Raw genomic sequence first — 19,916 nt, 5'->3', positions numbered from 1 at the left:
AGGCGGCACGGCGGAAGGCATGGAGGTGTGCTTGCTAAGGACCACTGTGCTGTAGAAAGAACTTCACTTACTGTGGCTTTAGTTTATCCCGGTATACAATTGTAGTAGCTTTGTCACTTAAAAGTTCTATTTGTGAAAGTGTCGATCAGATGGAAGAAATCACTGGACTGTCTTCACCTCTCACTCCTCCCAACCTGCCCAGCAAAAACCTCCAAGGCTCCAGAAAACGGAGGAGTACTCATTTGCCATAAGCCTGCTCATATTTCAAGTTCACACCAGTGAAAATCTGAGCAATGAATTTCCACATGTTCAGTGTCTAATCCCAATATTCCCAAATAAATGAGTACCTATGTTTAACATTTAAATCAGTTCAAATATTTACTCCAGGTTTCATTCAGTATTTTAAAGCAGTTATAAAGCAAAAAGGCCAAATAGGTTTCAAGTAAGTGACTTTTATTTTTCTCTGACATTTCACAGTCAATTTCTGCAAAACTTCATACTTTCTCAAAAGAATTCACATTTGCTAAATAAACTTCTACCCTAAAGAATTCATAGCTAGAAAACCACTTCAATGTATGCACAAAAATTACTTTTCTGCTAAAGGAACCATAGTAGAAAATAAAAAGTCAGACAATACTATAATCAATAAAAACCAGTAAGTGTAATAAATTACAAATGTCATTAAATCCCATTCCCATAACCATTGCAATCAGCAACTTTTCTAGATATATTTCAATAATGCCAACAAAATCTGCCAAAAGTTCTCTTAAGGGTTGCTCTGAGCTAAAAATGGCTTCTCACCTACAGAAAACAGCAGCTCTGCCACAGTACTTCATAGCCAATTATGTTATGCATCGCTAAAACCATCACTACTTACAGCCTTGGGCAACCGATGGAGATCTTTCTGGTCACCTCCAAGGTTCCTCCATTTGCTGGTCTGGCTTCTGGCCCCAACTGTCTGCTGGCCTCAGTGGATCTCTCCTTCCAAGATCTATCTTCTCTACTTGGGTTCATCTGCTTACAGCTCCAATAGGGAACAAACACCCATGGTAATAGCCTGGAGAGACTTCTAGCACTAAGTTACAAGATTAGAGAAGAGCTGGGGGTGGTGCTGCTTCTCCCTGCCACTCAGCAGTGAGGATTGATAACGGCTTTCATCATCTTTTACTGAAACAGGGAGGGAAATGCAAGCCTTAATCTAGGAAGAAGAGTCCAAGAGGCTTATAGCTCCACAGAGGGTTTTTCCAATGGAATAAATTTGGTTCTCAGCAAGTGTTTTCGGATTTTTGACACTCAGTAAGACTCATGACTGGTGCCCAGGCTGTTCTGAATGCACCTGTCTCTATAGCTTTGCTGCCAAACGTACTCTGCCAAAAAGGAAGCTTCCTAGCATGGTGCACAGAGTAGAACTGCTATAGTACCACACAGATTCAGGGCAGGAAAAGAGAGTGGGCCAAGAAAAAAATATTAAAAGGAGCTGAATCTGCCTAAAGACACATTTGCTCTGATTTCTGAAATTCTTTCAGAGAGTAAAGAGCAGGTAATAATTCTGCGTTGATGAGGGGAGTCTAGGGATGTTACCAAGTTGTTCACTTCTAAATCAGTCATATCTAAATCACACGCTTGTGAACAAAGTATAGGCAATCTGAAGCCACATACTTTTTAAACTATGTTAGAGTTACAACTACCTACGAAATGTCATCTTTAACTTCTGGTCTTGGTAAAACTTTTCTTTGCAGAAAGGGTGAAGCTGGGCTGGGCGTGGTGGCTCAGGCCTGTAACCCCAGCACATTGGGTGGCCGAGGCAGGCAGATCAACTGAAATCAGGAGTTCGAGACCAGCCTGGCCAACATTGTGAAACCCTGTTTCTACTAAAAATACAAAAATTAGCTGGGCGTGGTGGCAGGCACCTGTAATCCCAGCTACTTGGGAGGCTGTGGCAGGACAATCACTTGAACCTGGGAGGCGGACGTTGCAGTGAGCTGAGATCCTACCATTGTACTCCAGACTGGGCAACAAGAGTGAAACTCCATCTCAAAAGAAAAAAAAAAAAAAAAGAAAGATGAAGCTGATCATATAGAACTTATTAAGATAATTTTGTAAAGAACAAAGATTTTCAAGAGGATGAAATTTTAAAATAAGAGAATATTTTGAAACTTTACTACTTAGAAACATAGTTGCCTATTTAATGAAGCTGAAAAAAACATGTATCATCTGGAAACTCTGGTCATGGTCTCCATTTCAAGATAAACTTCATATAACCAACATTACACCTTTGGCTTTGTTGCCAATATCTAACACATGAAGGAAACACAGAAGACAATGCTCTATAACTGCTTCCCATCACTATGACATGGAACAAATGAAAATTTGGGATGTGAAAAGAAAATGGGTAAGATGCTTTCCAATTTTTTGTAGACTTACCATACCTTCGAGACAACTGTATTTAATTCAAAGTTTATCAAGCATAATAATCACTTCTTTTATCAAAATAAAAGAAAAAGAAAAAAAAACAACATGGCAACAGAGTTAACTTATACTACATCCCCAGGAACCACTGAAACGATCCTTAAGATTTTTAGATATAAAACAGGATATACTGTTTCAAAAGAAGAGAGAAAAAAAGCCTAAGTTACCAGAATCGTCCAGCTCCTGACCATGAGATATGCCAGCCATGTCTATTTTCTTTAGCTTCTAAGTCAATAAAGCAATTCATCGACTATAATTCCAGATGGTACTGCATCCATTCCACACCTTAAAATTTGGAAGTATTTTTTTTGCCTGCTAGTTTAAGAAAAATCTGACTTGTAATGAAAGTCTAGGAGTCAGATGGTACTACCCTTTCCCTTGACTTTCAAGTTTAAGAAAACAAAGCGTTGAGTGATTAAGTGCTAGCACCCAGGTGCAACCTGTGCTGAGGGCATTTTAGGTCTTGCCCAACTAGCACGATGCCTTGTGGAATGCAAGCAACCTCCTCTTATTTCTCTCTGTGACTAAGACAGGCAAGGGAAGATCCATGAAGGTTTCCTTGTGTCACCTACTCCCTGGCTCAACAGGCGTTGCTCTGTATGCTCATTCGTGTTACTGCACCCTTGATCCTGGTGAGAGGGTGGGATGATGGGAGGTGACAGCAGGAAGAGCCCCACACAGTCATCTCCTGCTTTGCCCCGTGATCCACTGAAGCACCTGCAGGCTAAGGAAAAGGGGCTCAAGGGCACTCCCAAACTGAGGTCCTCAGTGGAACAGGGACATATGTATACTGTGCCCAGACCACAAGTTAAGACAGCAGCCAGGTATTGGCACGTGGCTTCCTAAGTGAACCACGACACAGTTTAAGTTTAGAAGGAAAAGCTCTTACATAAGCTTTGGGAAACAGGAGTAGGTAACAGTAAATGAGCGAAAAGAACCACTCAAGTAACAGGAAAATATGCCTCTGTACTATATGTCTGGGTGATCAGAGAATGCTTCTAGGTCACTGCCTGTATTACTGGACCCAGGTGTTAAAGATGCCTGCAGCTTGGCCCAAGCCTGGGGGGCCCTGCTCTTGGTGGCTTCTATAAACAGCTGGGTTTGCTCCTTTAGCTGGTCTAGTTCTACCTGAGTTGCCTGGTTCTGACGAATCAACTCCTTGGTTTTCAAAGTGATCTCTAGCAAACCAGATTTGTGTAGGACTACTAGGGTATTCTGAAAGCGCCTATGTTTGCTCTGCCGCTGCTCTGAAAAGATATCTGGGCTGCGGCAGAGGTGCTCTGCAGCCCATAAAGGTGAGCTATAATTAGCGGACAGTGGTGAAAGGGGAGAGTTGCTCTCTAACCCATGGAGAGTGCTGTCTGATGCGCAGACAGGACTGGCGGGGGAAGCGAAGGTCAGACTGGGAGCTTTAGCCACGTGACTGCTGGATACTGGCTGAAGAGTCTGTGGACTTCCACCTGCCACCAGAGAGGGCACACCCTGCAGAGCTGAGTCCTCGGCAAGTTTGGCGCTGGGTGGTGCTGGCGTCGAGGGACTGGACGGAATAGCACCAACCTTGGTTGGCTCACTGGAAGACAAGCTAGGCCCAAGTCTCTCAGTACAGATTTTCTTCTGCACTCCACTTGCTCCTTTTTCTTCTGGGCCAAGGGAAAGGCCCCTTTTGCCTGGATGTGGGGCTATTTTGGTGTAAGAATTCAGAATGGGCAAGTAGTTCCTGGAGTCGGACTTTTTCTCACCAGTGTGGCATGGACTGACAGGAGATGGTACAGGTGGATGAAGGAATAAGAGCTGTGGCTGTGCTGAGATCACTTCAAAGGAGGGCTGGACAGTCCATGACTGGAGCTGGGATGAGCTGCTGCCCTGAAGACAAAGGAGGAGAGCAGCACACTACTCATTACTGCCGAAACGATAGAGGAGTGAAGCTTCTGTCAAAGGGGCAAGCGGATGCTCAAATGTTTAGAACAATTTCAAGGACAGCACTTCCCTCACATAGTGGTTTGAACATCTATTTGTGTCTGATATCACAAATACTTTCTTAACTTTTTCTAAGGGAAAATTGGAGGAAACACCTATTTTTATTCAAGTGCTATCACTCAGAAAAATAAATGGGTAGGTAAAGCAATGACATAGCTAAGGTCATAACTGAAACAATAAAAATATGAATTTCCTGGTGTAAGTTAAAATATGACTTTACACCAAAGTATATCTTCATTTAATTACATCTGGGACCTCTTTTACCTGAAAATAACTTTTGATTAAAAAGTAACATATTGGGCCGGGTGTGGTGGCTCATGCCTGTAATCCCAGTATTTTGGGAGGCTGAGGGAGGTGGATCACCTAAGGTCAGGAGTTCGAGACCAGCCTGGCCAACGTGTGAAGCCCCATCTCTACTAAAAATACAAAAAATTAGCTGGGCGTGGTGGTGCATGCCTGTAGCCCCAGCTACTTGGGAGGCTGAGGCAGCAGAATCGCTTGAACCCGGGAGGTGAAGATCGCAGTGAGCCGAGATTGTGCCACTGCACTCCAGCCTGGGCGACAGAGCAAGACTTGGTTTCAAAAACAACAACAATAACAGAAAAAAAGAAAAAACAACCCATATTGTCAGGAGTCTATGGGTCCCTGTTTTTAAGGCAGTGACATCCAACAATCATAAAACCATTCAAAATAATAACAGCTACCATGTATTGGTGCTGACTATAGGCTACCACTGTGTATAATGTTTTACATGAGTTACTTAATCTATATAACAACCTCATGAGGTAGTTACCATTTCCCTTCATAAACAGGAAACTGAGGCTTAGAAAGTTGAAATAACTTGTTTTAAGTCACCAAGTTACTAAGTGATGCCGTTAGGATTCCATCCTCTGTCTGACTCTAAAACCCATCTGAGCCATTCTGCTATACTGCCTTTGTTTTATTACTCCTCAATTATGCATTACTTTTTAATTGAAGTATTGATTCAGATGAAATCTAATAAAGAAGGACATGGCTACTTGTCTCCAATGTTTGAAAGCCAATCCAGTTCCAACCTGGTCCCAAAAATCTGAGTGTAGATAAAGCCAGGCAAAGGGCAAGTCTGACAAGAGGTTCACATCCTCAGTGGGGTCAGGTGGAGTCATCTGATTTATCTGAAGAACATTAAGAACTATCTTCCCATACATGTACATGCGCAGACCATTTTGCACATTTCAGTTTCTTGGATGCAAGGTTAGGAACTTTAGGCCAACTATAATTCATTTCCCATGCGAAGGCTGGAACGATCTGGAGTCCTCTTGATGTTCAAATATACTCCAGGATATACTAAGGCAAGCAATGCTAGGGCCAGAAACCACATTTCCTTGTCATAGGAGATCCAAAATCAAGAGGTCTTTTGAAGTAGAGATCAGCCCGTTCCAGCTCAGTCAGAAGCAAAACTTCATGCCCTCTCTAGGGATGACCTACTAGGCAAATGGATCTGGAAAATATCTAATGCATTGCTTTCCCATGCTTTTACTGGACTGTACTTCCTAATGCTACTGTTATGCCCACTGTCCTAACAGATACTTAGCTGACTTGTTCTAATTATTAGATTTTACAAATTGTATTATTCATGTTGAAATCACCTGAGGGAATACGGAACAAAATTTTAGACTTGGACAGGATCTCAGAATCATTTCACATAAACCCTTCATATTAAAGATGAAGAAACTGATATCCATCATGGTTAATTATGTACAAGATCACACTGTCTAGTGACAGAGATGGAATCAGACTCTCAAAAGAAAAATATCTAAAACCAAGCAGCCATAATCAAGACATTACATAATATGCAGAGGGTTTTAAATATGTAACATTATTTTAATTTTAGAATATGCTGGATTCTAGTATGTTTTTTAAAAACGAAACAAAACTAGACTACTCCCTTAGGTCAGCCTCTTAGCTCCTGATCAGACCCAGGAGCCTTTCTGGCGGGTCTTTGTCCTGAAGAATGTGGCTCTGCTGGAAAAGCCTACTCACTCCGTAACTGTGTGTGTGGGCTGTTCTCAGCCTTCTGGAGCTGCCAGCCTAGCCTACAACAAAGAAGGGATATAAACACAGACACACAAGAAAAGGACAAGGAAGCCAGAGAGGAAGGCAGGGAGAAAAAGAATTGGGAGAAAGGAAGCCCAGGAGAAGCACTGACAGCACTGGTGGGGCCAGGGCAATCTCACGTGGGCTTCATTTCCTGTCTCTATTATTTCTTTTCCTTTCAATAAGGAGAGCCATGCTTCCAGCTGAGATATGATTTACCAAGCAAAAATCTTCAAATTCCTTTTCAGAACTCACCAGGCTGCCTTGTTGAAAATCAGTTTGTGTTCCTCATACATAACTAGGTAATAGCTAAGACATTAAGATTTCCTGTCGGGTTAAAGCCATGTTCTAACCTTTTACCCTAAGGAGGGAAAAGTCAACTACTCAAGCCAGATTTCAAATTTCACTATCTTCAAGTAGCCTCATCAATGAACCCATATCAGAACTGATATATTTTCAGAGGAAAGTACGGTAAGACTAAATTTCTTTGGCTGAAATCAATCTTTTCTATTCTCAAACTTCTCTATTCTAACTTAACCAAGTTTATATGATCAAATTCTCAGTTTCGAACACTAGAGCTTAACTTAGATTTTCATCTAAATCTTTTCTTTCATATCTAAACAATAATCATATAATATACACAGTTATGTAATGAAGCCCCAAACAGGATGTGTTTCCACTCCACAACAATGCTGTGTGGATTCTGCTGGTATTCCCATACTTGAACCAGGAGCAGCTTCGTCACTAATGATGGGCTCTGGCTGACTACTAAGAAAATGCTCAGTGTATGACATAAGAAACAGGGAAATTGCCTCTACTTCTGAGATAAATGCATTCTACATTCTTAAATTCCCAGGGCAATTCATATTAAAAAGAGCTTCTTTTGTTTCTACCCTAAACTCTGCCACATGTTAGAATGCACCACTGAAGTTATGCCATTTCTGCTTGGTTCCTCTATATACATTTCAGGGTCCCTTTGGACAAACTATGAATACAGAAATAAAACAACCTAGCTGTCTCAAAAATGAGAACACACATCATGATTCTCGTATTCCTTTTTAAAACAGTGTCACACTTGAAAGATAACATCTGCTCCCCAGGAGAGAAAGTACACATTGGTGTGGTTCTAGTGGTCTGTTTCTAAACTCTCTCCTTGGCAGAGAATATAAATCTCTTCCTTTATACACAGGAAGCTCAGAAATTTTTATTTGCAAAGCCTTTAGGTGATATTAGTCCTCCTCACCTGTTTGACCAGCACATTCTTCATGACGACCATGGGAGACAGGGTAGGGAAGGCATTCTTTGCAGTTTTGGAGTTCTGCCTCGGCCTGTCTTCTCTGCTCCAGCCTAAGGCGCTCAGCATGTCCTCGGACTCCATCTGCTCTGCGGAGCTCAGACATTCTGAGCTCCCATCTGGTGGGCAGAAGAATGGTCAATTCACTTAGGCTCTAGACTAGAGGTTCTTAACCAGGCTCCTAAGGAGCTATGGACCTCTTGAAATTGAAAGCAACACTTGTGATGTGTTTTTGTGAATTTTATTAAGAAGGAGGCTTTTAGCTTTCATTGGCTTTTCAACGGGATCCATAATTAATCCCTCCTCCACCAAAGATTAAGAATTATTGCCCTAGGACAATTTTGATTTCCTTTCTAACTCTCTTACAGACAAAAACCTGCCTCAATTAGGGCTCACATGAAAGTAATCATCACCAGTCTACAGGATAAATGAGTTCGAGGCTTCAACGTTAGTTTATTACTTTTGAGAATCTGTTGTTGAGAAAGGAGATGGGTATGGCCCAAGGTAGGATTAAGACCTTCAGAGGCTCTGGGTAACCCAAGAGGTAATTACATTTAAAAAAACAAAACCAATCTGTAAACCTCAAAACAACTGCATTTTATCCAGTTTAAGGAAGACTGTATGACTAGAAGGATATGCATCAATGGAAATATTATTTAGAATCTCCAGTGACCCTTTTAAAAAAATTATAAATGTTGGGATCCTTCCCTTGATCTACTGAAGTGATTTACCTGGTTCCATAGTAGCGTATTTTCACAAAACACAAGTAATCCAAATGTACACCTCTAGTTAAGAACCATTAGACCGAAAACGAATGAGCCCAGAAGCAATGTACATATTGAGTGCCCAGATCTTGGTTTCTAAATGCCATTCTGCACATAAAGGAAATGAGGGCTCCTTGGAGAAACAGCTGATTCCAAGACTTTGACAGGGAAGATACGAGATAAGCCTGGACAGCTTGTTGTCCCAGAAAGCAAAGAAGTGCTCAAACACTAACAGAGACATGTCAAAGAGACACAAGAGCTATCTTGAAGGGACTCCCGCTGGTCAAATTTGAGACAATTTGAGTATCAGAAATCATGATTTTAACGGATTGACAAACTGAATTACAAAAGAATTCCATGACTACATTAGTGATACTCAAAGACGAGGGAGGAGGGAAAGCACTTTTTACAGAAGAATGTCTTAATGTACGAAGAATGGTAAAATTAGAAGATCACCACTTTTTTCTTTGAGACAGAGTTTCGCTCTTGTTGCCCAGGCTGGAGTGCAATGGCACGATCTCAGCTTACCACAACCTCCGCCTCCCAGGTTCAAGCGATTCTCCTGCCTCAGCCGCCCGAGTAGCTGGGATTACAGGCATGTGCCACCACACCCGGCTAATTTTGTATTTTTAGTAGAGACAGGGTTTCTCTATGTTGGTCAGGCTGGTCTCGAACTCCTGACTTCAGGTAATCCGCCTGCCACAGCCTCCCAAAGTGCTGAGATTACAGGTGTGAGGCATCACGTCCGGCCAAAATCACCACTTTTAAACCACCAATGTACTGATTCAGGCAAAGATCATCAATGGATGCTAACTCTGGTAAAGAGTTTGTTGGGGAATAGGATAGTCACACAATTATGAAGTATTGTATGATCTTATAAAAAATAAATTACTTATTAATTACAAAGAGAAAAGGGTACTTTAACAATAAAGAAATCTGGTACACACTATCTTAGCCAAGTGATCAACCAACCAGAGCATCACCAAGAGTAAGACTAACTTACGAGTCTCCACATGTGTTGCAATGGGAAGGATACAACATCAACAACATAATATTCTGGTCAAGATGCTAATCCTGACCCTAATAATGGGGACACTACCAGAAAATCCAGGGTGTGAGACATTCTACAAAGCAACAGGCCTGACTCATTCAAAGATGTCAATGTCATAAAAGAAAGAATAAAAAGCAAAGATAAGATATGGGGGTGGTTATAGACTAAACCAGACTAAAGGACAGGACAACTAAATCCAATGCTCAATCTTCAGTTGGATTCTGGATCCAAAATAGACAAAAAGATAAACAGCTGTAAAGAAAATTATTGGGACAATGGGGAAAAATCTGAATATGCAGTGTAGCTAATGATAAGTATCAGTGTTAAATTTCTTAGGTATGATAATGATATTATAACTATATAGAAGAATGTCCTTGTTTTTAAGAAATTTGTACTGAAGCTATATAGGGGTAAAATGTCAAGTGTTTGCAATTTACTTTCAAATAATTCAGTGTGTGTGTGTGTGTGTGTGTGTGCGTGTGTGTGGAGAGAGAGAGAGAAAGCATATATGACAAAAAGATAGATATATGGGGTATACATTTGCTTTTGTATAGATTTGAAATTTTTTGAAATACAAATGCAGTAATTAAAATGGGAAAAACTGTCTTGATTTTACAAATTTCATCCTACTCCAAGGTAACTGGAATAACTCAGGTAGTGAGGAAATCACTGGCACGTGGCCCAAGAGTGGCTAGACGCATTCCAGTGGCATTCACTGGGGCTACTTTCTGGGGCATAATGAGTTTGATTATTTTAATACCACTTTATGTCTGAGTAGTACAATATTCTTAAAACAACTGGCCTGACAAAGTTGAAGTTGTTAGAAGTGTCAAAATGTCAACAGTACTGGAAATAATAGATGGTAAGATTATTGATAATGTTTATTTTCTTCTTCGTGGTTTCCTACATGCCAAGCTTCTATAATGAGCATGTATTCATGAAATGAAAAACAGACAAAAAGCAAACATGATATTGAAAGAAAAAAAAAGAGACACTAGGCCTCCAATGTTTCCCAAACCTGTCTGACCATACAACAAAAACACTTGTTTTTTAAAAAACCCACATTCCAGGCCCTGTCCAGACCCTTGAAAGAGTCTCCAGGAGGGAGATCTGGTGATCAATATTTTTAACAAATGCCTCGGGTGAGCTTTATGAGGAGGCAGGCTTGGGAAACAATGCTGAGAGAGAGAAGAAAAATCCAAAGGGAAGGTTGGCCCGCCCTTCCCTGGACTGTCCTGGCCCTGGGCAGGGCAACTAATTCCTCTTAATCTAATCCCTTGGTTGGCGCTCTGTTCCTCTTTGAGCAACAGTCTATTTATAATTTGCCTTTTCAAGCAGCATGCCTACAGGGAGAAAATATGCCAATCTAAAGACAAGAGAGTTCTAGTTTTCCTAACAGCTGCATTTCTCACTATAAGTTAATAAATCAAAATTGATTGTCTTTCTGAGTCTGGATAATACAAATTTTCTCCTTGAGAGGGTTCTACTCTCAGGATGTTGACTTGGCTAGAATCCCTCAGCATCACCCCCTCTGCATCCCCTGTGCCAAAAATCACACTAGCACCATATTCAAGCCACTACCCTCAGACTGGGAAATTAAAAAAAGAGCCCCAGCACAAAATTAAAAGATTCAATGTATATTCAGCTAGCCCTTTTCGGTAAGGTTTAAGAAAAACTTGTAAGGAAAACTGTTCTATTTTCTTATCTCTAATAGATACTCAAGTTTAGAGCTAGGCCAGGAGGCTCACAGTCCAAATACAAAATGCATCGAGACTCGGGGGGAGGGGTTGTTGGAGGGGTACATTTCTAAACACAGCAAAACTACTTTCTCAATGAAAAAGGTACCTTACAAATTACATACAATATTACTTTTATTTAACTGGCAGTCTTCAAATTTGTTACATGGCAACTACATGCAGTAGCATTTTTTCCTCTACAATATAATAATTCCTGTGAAAAAGGAAGTAAAACAACAGAATTATGAGTATTTTTTTCCAGTGATCAGTTGCAATAGTTGGAAGTGTAAGATTCAGAGTCTAAGTTGAAAAAAGATGTCAAATAATTCTTTCAGAACTAACCCTACGGTGACTTTGATGGGTACCCTGACATATGGCATCAGAATTACCATTTTAAAGCATCAGGTAAGTATTTATCCTGTGCATGAAAGCATCCCATCCTTATCACATAAATGAGTTTTGGGGAGGAAATTTTTTGGGCAAAGCATTCACTCACAAAACAGCGGAAGGATAAGATATTTTTAACCTGAAAAGCCAGAGTCCTTGTCTGACTCAGCAGCAGCCATCCCGAGCTGACGAGCCACTTTCTTCATCTCTGTGCCTTTGCCTACTTTGGCGGAGAGTCTTCTGGGGCTCTCTCTGGATGGGTTTTTCCTCTCCATGGTTTATTCAGCTGGAGGCAGATTCATTGGTACTCTTTTCATCTGGACTGCCCTATGAAAAACAATTATATAAGAAGTCACTGCCTGGAGAGCTGAAACAGGTGATCCAGATAGTGAATAAAGTATGGGCAAAGAACACTGGCCTCACCCACTTTAGCTTTATTTTCCTCAGAGGTCTCAACTGACAAAAGTTTCAAGTTTACTAAACAGAAGGTTTCCACCCATAAGGAGATTCACCGTCCTCTGGCTGCCCTCTAATTCCATTACAAATTCAAGGCACACAAACCACATTCAACATAGCTTTGTAAACTGCTAACAAAGGCACATTTGATTAGGCTTTTTGCAATGGGTAACAAAATGAACTCACCAGAGGGGAAAGGGGACAGGGGAGTGAAGACAAGGGAAAAAGAAGATGGGAGAAGAGTGAGGGCAGAAGGAGGGGGAGAGGGGAAAGGGGAGAGGAGAAGAGAGACACCACGAGGCTTGCTTTCCTCGTGTACATTTGCAGGCTCATGACCTACTGCCACCTCCCACAGTGTAGTGTTTCTCAAATTAACCTCTAAATCCTTTGGCTGAGGTACTGAACAGAGAGCAAAAACAACTCCCTATACCCAATGCTACTTTTAGGCTTAAAAAACACTTTTATGGGCAAATAATATCATATATAATAAAAAGCTTATAATATGTGTTACTATTAGTGTTATCTTACTTGAGTCTCACAATGTCATCTTCAGTTGCTATCTCATTTTACAGGGGAGGAAACTGAGGCTCAGATAAGTCACAGTCAATCATCTAAAAATATTGATAAATATTGCCACTGTAAATTAGGCATTGTGCAAGGACTGGGTTTATAGAATGAACAGAATAGAACAGAATAGGCATCTGTCACTTCCTTCTTGTAGCTTATGATCTAGAGAGAGACAGTCATTAATCAAGTAATCACTCAACTAGCGACCATTTTGATAAGAGCTATAAATGGGAGGGTCTAACAGTCTGGGGGACTCAGGAAGCGCTCTGTAGCTGGGATCTGGAGGATCAGGAATTAGTAGGAGTTAAGTGAAAGGCATATTCCAGGCAGTGTGAAGGCTCTAAGGGAGCAAGGGGCTTGGCACAAGCAAATAACTGAAAGGCTAGAGCACAGTGTAGAAGGGTATAATGCCACGCACTGATGACAGACTGGTAGTCAGGGAACAGATAGGCAACACCTTGGAATCCATGTGGGAAGGATTTTAGATATTAACTTAAAAGCAATGGGAAGTCATGGAAGAATTTTAACCAGAAGTATGACATGATCAGATGTGCATTTTATTTATCTTATTTTTTGAGACAGTGTCTCACTCTTGTCACCCAGGCTGCAGTGCAGTGGCATGATCATGGCTCGCTGCAGCCTAGACTGCCCAGATGGAAGCGATCCTCCCACCTCAGCCTATGGAGTAGCTGGGACTACAGGCACGTAGCACCACACCTGGCTAATTTTTTATTTTTTGTAGAGAAAGGATCTCACTTTGTTGCTTGGGCTGGTCTTGAACTCCTGGCCTCAAACAATCCTTCCACCATGGGCTCGGCTCTGTGCCTTGGCTTGGCATCCCAAAGTGCTGGGATTACAAGTGTGCACCAGCTTTGCATTTTAAAAGCATTCTGGATGCTGAACTGAGGCTAAAGTGGAAAAACGCAAGAGTGGCATTGAGATCATTTAGTTGCTACCGTGATAGTCCAGGTGAATTAAGGTGGTGGAGATGGGGAGAAGAAAAACATGGAGGCCCACCTGATGGGACCTGGTTATTGTACTGGTGGTACAGCTAGGGAGCCCAAGAAGTGCACAGAAGGGAGTTGGGTGGGTGGGGCAGGGTGGCATGGTCATGTAGATTTGGTCATGTAGAGACTGAAGTTACTGTGGGTCATCTAAGTGGAGATCCTGGGTAGGCAGTCACATATAAGATTGAAGCCCAGGAGAGAGGCCTATATTTACTCCAGTGATATGCAGCTCATCCACAGCAGACCCAGACCTAGACCAACAGTGCCAAGAATAAGACCAATCAGTCCTTCAAATTGCTGGCTGAGGATAAGAACATTACAGGTATTTTAACATGGCCATTTAGTCACCAAGGAATGGCAACTGTAAGGCCAACATGATAAGAACACAAAGAATACTGCGGGGATAAGGAGAATAGGCCAACAGGGAACATGACAATAATGAAACTAGGAAGATGCAAGCAAAGTCTTGTGATGTTTTAATTCACGATGCACTCCTGACTCTATCCTGTTGTCCTCTGAGTGAAGAAAAACACAAGCCCCCTGCCAAATAGCACTGTATCTAGAATATCCTGGAGTGCCAAGTCTGGACATTCCTGCTAATATAAGATCTAGTGAAGAACATTAACTACCCTAGAAACAGTTCAAAATAAAATTAAATAGAAGACAAGGATGCTTATAAGCAACCCTCTTGCTCATACTTTTGCATACTGTAGGAGCAGACTAAAGGGAACACAAACTGGACTGAATGAGAGTGAATTTTAAACACGATTCCAAGTAAAAATCATTCTGCCCCATATCTAACTCATTTAAGGGGACTGGCTTCCTCATTCAACTGACATCAAATCAAGTACTCCCACAGGTCACACGTTTAATCCTATGTGCATAAAAGATAAACAATGGCACTGTCACATCTTGCAGAGAACTATGCAAAAGCAAGGTCTATCTGACAGCTATGAAATTTGACAGCATGGACGGCCCAGCTTAAAAAGTAGACTAAAGTGTAAAACTACATCTCTAATTAAATCAGGATCCTTTTGTATGAAATTCAACAAATGTGCACAGTATAATTTTCCTAAAATAATACTGTCCAAAAGTGAATAGAAGCCTTCTGCAAAATGAAAAGTAGATGAGGCTTGTGGATGGGCATTCAAACTAATTCATGTCGGACCAGGCTGTTGATTTAGATTAGGAGGGTAGCTCACGTTAGTTGCAACTAATTAAGAATCTTACTTAGGTTCTTGAAGTTTCACATTATCTTACTAAACATGGATTCTTTTACAGGTACTTTAGATAATGCAACCCAATTTAGTCCTCTACAATCCTTGTGGCAAAACAATGAAAAAGGTCTTGCTATTATTATTAAAGTGTAGTCAATGGAGCCACAGAAAATACACAGGAATTTATTCTGGCTTATTGAGAATTTGTAGGATAACAGATAATTGATCATGGAGTCAAAATACTGAAACAGTGACAATCGGTTTTTGAGGCTCAGAAAACAATACTCCAAAGTATGGCACTTTAGCATAACGAGTGCTTTGTTGCTGCTTTTTGTTTTTTCTGAGACTGTGTCTTGCTCTGTCACCCAGGCTGGAGTGCAAGGCCACAAACACGGGCTCACTGCAGCCTTGACTTCCTGGCCATAAAGAAATTATCTGACCTGTCTTGTCTGATAGTAGATCATAAAACCCTCATTCATTCCAGAATGGGTCCTGCCCTATAACAGAGAGGAAGGAATGCTACACAGAGGTCAAGAATAATTCTAGACAGACAGACCTTGCTGGGTTTCCCACCTCACTCCTTTACTATTAGATCATACTCTTTTGTTTGATTTTTCTTTTGTTTTGTTTTTTATTTCTAGACGGATCACATGCTGTTGCTCAGGCTAGAGTGCAGTGGCACGATCATGGCTAACTGCAGACTCAATCTCCTGGGCTAAAGTGATCCTCCTGCCCTAGCCTCCTGAGTAGCTGGGACTCCAGGTGCATACCACCACACCCAGCTAATTTTTAAATTTTTTTGTAGAGACTGGGTCTTGATATGTTGCCCGAGCTGGTCTTGACCTCCTGAGCTCAAGCAATCCTCCCACCTCAGCCTTCCAAAGTGCTGGGATTACAGGCATGAGCCACCATGCCTAGCCAGATCATACCCTTTTTGTCCAATCATATTTCTACATGGCCGTCCATTCTTCATCAAACCTAAGCATAAAAATAAGACAGTTTTGCCTGAGTTTGGGAGGCTTCAATTGTGAAGACTCCTGTGTCATAACAAAACTTTGATTAAATAAAACTGTTATGTTTTTCTCTTGTTAACCTTTCTTTTGTTATGGGAGGGTCAACTAAGACCCTTATGGTAGGTGAGGAAAGGTATCACAGAGGTAAGTTAAAAAGAGAACAGATGCTAAATTTAGATCCTGGGGAGTTGCTGGCAGTTGGAAATAAAGAATGCAAAATCGACTTTAGGATGGAAAATTGACTATTTTTGATATGAAAATGATTAAAAATATGAAAGCCTCTGTCTTCAGTAAAGTTCTCTTAAGCAGCAGAAAGCCTTAGCATTGCAGCCAGGGAGGCTCACATGGGATGTGGAACAAAGGGCTACATCCCTTCCCAAACTTTATTCTTTCGGAGGAGCAGCAGCAGTGCCCTCCTGGGAGTGGCTGAGTGACCCACTCACACACATAAAGCCCTCAACAGGAGAGAAGCAGAGAGTGATGGCATTTGCTACTGGTGTTGTCAACCCCCAAATTTGCAAGGCAAAGTCTGAAAACCTCAAGAAGTTGCTTTTTTTCCTCTTAGATATTAGTTTACAATAAAATTAGATGCTCACACATTGACTAGGAGTTGAAAATGGGTTACTAAGCTCTTACCCACTGTGTCCTTTCTGCTTCCTGGCACAGACTGGAAATCACTCACGCTGCTTTACAAATGCATGTACCTTACTCTGCATTAAAAGGGCTAATTTAAGCTCCAAAACTGTCAGAATTTACCCTAATTGGGCCTCTTATGCATATATATGTAACACATTGTTCAAAAATTTCCCAGAAAGCATAGTACACACTAAAACTCATAATGGAAAGTGAATCAGGCTGGGCGTGGTGGCTCACGTCTGTAATCCCAACACTTTGGGAGGCAGAGGCGGATGGATCACCTGAGGTCAGGAGTTCGAGACCAGCCTGGCCAACATGGTGAAACCCTGTCTCTACTAAAAATATAAAAATTAGCCGAGCATGGTGGCACACATCTGTAATCCTAGCAACTTGGGAGGGTGAGGCAGGAGAATCCCTTGAACGCGGGAGGTGGAGTTGCAGTGAGCTGAGATGTCGCCACTGCATTCCAGCCTGGGTGAAGAAAGAGACTCCGTCAAAAAAAAAAAAAAAAAAAGCGGGGGAGGGGCTGGGGAGGGAGGAAGGAAGGAAGGGAGGGACGGAGAGGGGGAATCGGAATCAGAGCCAAGCAAGGTGGCTCACGTCTGTAATCCCAGCAGCACCTTGAGAGGCCAAGGCAGGTAGATCACCTGAGGTCAAGAGTTCGAGACCAGCCTGGTCAATACGGTGAAACGCTGTCTCTACTAAAAATACAAAAATTAGCTGGGCTTGGGGTGTGTGCCTGTAATCCCAGCTACTCAGGAGACTGAGGCATGAGAATAGCTTGAACCTGGGAGGCAGAGATTGTAGTAAGCCAAGATTGTGCCTCTGCACTCCAGCCTGGAGAAAGAACGTGAATCAATAAATATATGTTTATATAAGGGGACAAAATTCAAAATCCTAGCAAGTGCTCCAAAGCACTTAGTTCTTACTACTCTTTTTGCACTTCTGACATTAGTCTAATTATTTGTCTCCTTAACCTTGAGTTGTTTTTTTCATCTTTGCAACCTCAGCCCCCAACAATTAACATGAGGCACTCAATAGAGTAATAAATTCCAACAAATCGGCCGGGCGCGGTGGCTCAAGCCTGTAATCGCAGCACTTTGGGAGGCCGAGACGGGCGGATCACGAGGTCAGGAGATCGAGACCATCCTGGCTAACACGGTGAAACCCCGTCTCTACTAAAAAATACAAAAAACTAGCCAGGCGAGGTGGCAGGCGCCTGTAGTCCCAGCTACTCGGGAGCCTGAGGCAGTAGAATGGCGTACGTAAACCCGGGAGGCGGAGCTTGCAGTGAGCTGAGATCTGGCCACTGCACTCCAGCCTGGGCGATAAAGCGAGACTCCTTCTCAAAAAAAAAAAAAAAAAATTCCAACAAATCTCAGACCTGCTGAGTCTCTCTGATAGCTCTAGTAGCTTAGCAGCACAGAAATACCTGAACAGCTTGAAGGTCAAGATTCTGCATTTCCAAACACCATGGTCACCTTAAGATCTAACCTCCACGTCTGGTCCCCTGCAGGAAACAGATATTTGATCTACCCCTTATTCTAAGATGAAACCTCAGGGACAAATCCACCATCCAAATTAAAGCTTGGTCTAATCCACAAACAATCTTTGTGAAGATTTGTCCTTATGATTAAAAAGGAGATCCAAGGGTTACAAGAAAAGGATCTGAAATGCTGCTTTCAGATCTCTCCTTTTATAGACACTTGGCAACATTCCTGGGAGCTCAAGTTCCCTTTAAAATGTGTCACGTGTATAACATGTGTGCCTGGACAGAAGTGTGAGGTAAAAGCCCAACCACAGGCTTAAATACAATAAAGTGATAAGGTCGCAGAAAGAAAACCTCGAGTAATCCCAGTTCGAATTATAAGCACATTACTAGGTGTTCTCCAAAGTCATTTTCTTTTGGCCTGCATATTCAGAGATACCATTCTGGGAGGAGGTCTGTGTATTTTAACAGTGGAAAAACCCTGTCTACCTAAATGTCTAATATTCATCTTCCCTTTCACATTCATTCCATTTCTCCAACGTAGCTGAAAATTCGTGTTAAAGATCCTGAACCCCAATTCCATACAATTTCCCATGTTTGAGACCAGTTTGGCTCTATTTTCACCTTTCAAAGGGAGATGAGCTTAGAGAACTTTCTCCGATCCCCTGCTGCAATTAGTTCACAGTAACAGTGCCCACCTACCCATTCGCACCAGCCCACGTTGCATCTGTGCCAGGCAGCATGTGCACCCTCCAGGCATCCACCAGCCTGCCAGCTCAGCAGGGCAGAACTGGGCAGACCCTAGTACTGTGCTGTGACTGGCATACCACCAGCCTTCCAGGGCAAACGCCCAGGCAATGCATACTGCCAGGACTTGAGCAATAACAGCGAGCCTAGCTCCAGCCTGTGACCTGGGCCGGGATCAGAGCTCCCCCGAAGCCACCCACTAACCACTAACTCCTTACTTGGCACTGCCCACCTTCTCCCCCAAAACACTACCCCCGGCACCAAGCCTGGCAAGCTGGCCACTCAAGGGAAACAACCAGCAACGTGGGTGACAGCAGGTCTCTGGAAAGGGCCACACACCTGTGCCCTGGGGCCAGAACAGGGTACCACCCCCGACCTCAAACTGGAAGCCCAGGACCTTCCCCCAGTTACCAGTTCTGGCGCCCACTCACCTGCCCACTGCCTAGCCCTCAGCTCCCAGCCGGGCTGGACTCCAAGCTCTCTCCCCGCCCAGCCGGCTGGCGGTTGCGCCTAGGGCTAGACCAGGGCCCACCTGCCCGTCACACAAGCCCTCTCCCCACACGCAGCCCCCTCCTCACCGGCGATTCCCTCTCCCACGCCCCTCACAGCAAAGCCAACAACCCTCACTCCCACCATTTGGCCCTCCGTCCCCCGAAAGTCCCAGTTTGTCCCTCTTGCCTACTCGCTCCTCTTCCTCTCTCCCCTACTTCCCCCTCCTCTCCCCACGCTTCTCGCCCAATCCCTCTCCCGTCGCCAACCCTGCTCCCCTCCTCCCAGACCCAGCCCTCCCTTTCTCACCGAGGGCCGGGGTCGCAGCTCCACGACCGGCCCCCGTGGGTCAGGTGGCGCATGCGCGAGCACGGCCCCGCGGCACCATGACAACCTCGTCGTCGCCGGGTGTCTCGCTATCTCCACAGCCTCCCGCCCATTTCTCCTCCCCACCGCCTCCGCGACGTCTTTCGCCAGCCACGTGACTCGGCTCGGAGGACCCAGCACCATGGAGACCCCACGCTCTTCTCCTAGAAGGGGC

General features: G+C 43.0%; 1 protein-coding gene across 4 annotated transcripts; it reads right to left on the bottom strand.

The window, feature by feature from the left end:
- Nucleotides 1-432: 432 nt before the first annotated feature.
- On the bottom strand, nucleotides 433-19,799 carry CIPC (CLOCK interacting pacemaker). 4 transcript variants are annotated; one of them, XM_005561873.4, is made up of 4 exons: nucleotides 19,685-19,799; nucleotides 11,894-12,081; nucleotides 7,766-7,935; nucleotides 433-4,332 (listed from the first exon to the last, which is right to left on the bottom strand). In XM_005561873.4, exons 2-4 carry the CDS (start codon nucleotides 12,027-12,029, stop codon nucleotides 3,439-3,441), a joined length of 1,200 nt encoding a protein of 399 aa, XP_005561930.1. In that variant the 5' UTR covers nucleotides 12,030-12,081; nucleotides 19,685-19,799; the 3' UTR covers nucleotides 433-3,438. The 4 variants fall into 4 exon arrangements, with proteins under 4 accessions (XP_005561930.1, XP_073854042.1, XP_015309518.1 ...); XM_073997941.1 differs by having other exon boundaries at nucleotides 433-4,327; XM_015454032.4 differs by lacking the exon at nucleotides 19,685-19,799 and adding an exon at nucleotides 18,842-18,931.
- Nucleotides 19,800-19,916: the final 117 nt, after the last annotated feature.

Source organism: Macaca fascicularis, chromosome 7 (genome assembly GCF_037993035.2).
Source record: "Macaca fascicularis isolate 582-1 chromosome 7, T2T-MFA8v1.1".
NCBI lineage: Eukaryota > Metazoa > Chordata > Mammalia > Primates > Cercopithecidae > Macaca > Macaca fascicularis.
Note: the sequence above shows the minus strand (reverse complement) of the source record. Positions and strands in the feature narration are given on the sequence as shown.

Bases quoted from the DNA above. Each gene is read 5' to 3' on its own strand.
- CIPC (XM_005561873.4), bottom strand. From the start codon at position 12,029: ATGGAGAGGAAAAACCCATCCAGAGAGAGCCCCAGAAGACTCTCCGCC. The intron at 7,936-11,893 runs GTTAAAAATATC...TCTGCCCACCAG, and splicing joins CAAGGACTCTGGCTTTTCAG to ATGGGAGCTCAGAATGTCTG. The intron at 4,333-7,765 runs GTGAGGAGGACT...CTTTGTCTTCAG, and splicing joins AGAATGTGCTGGTCAAACAG to GGCAGCAGCTCATCCCAGCT.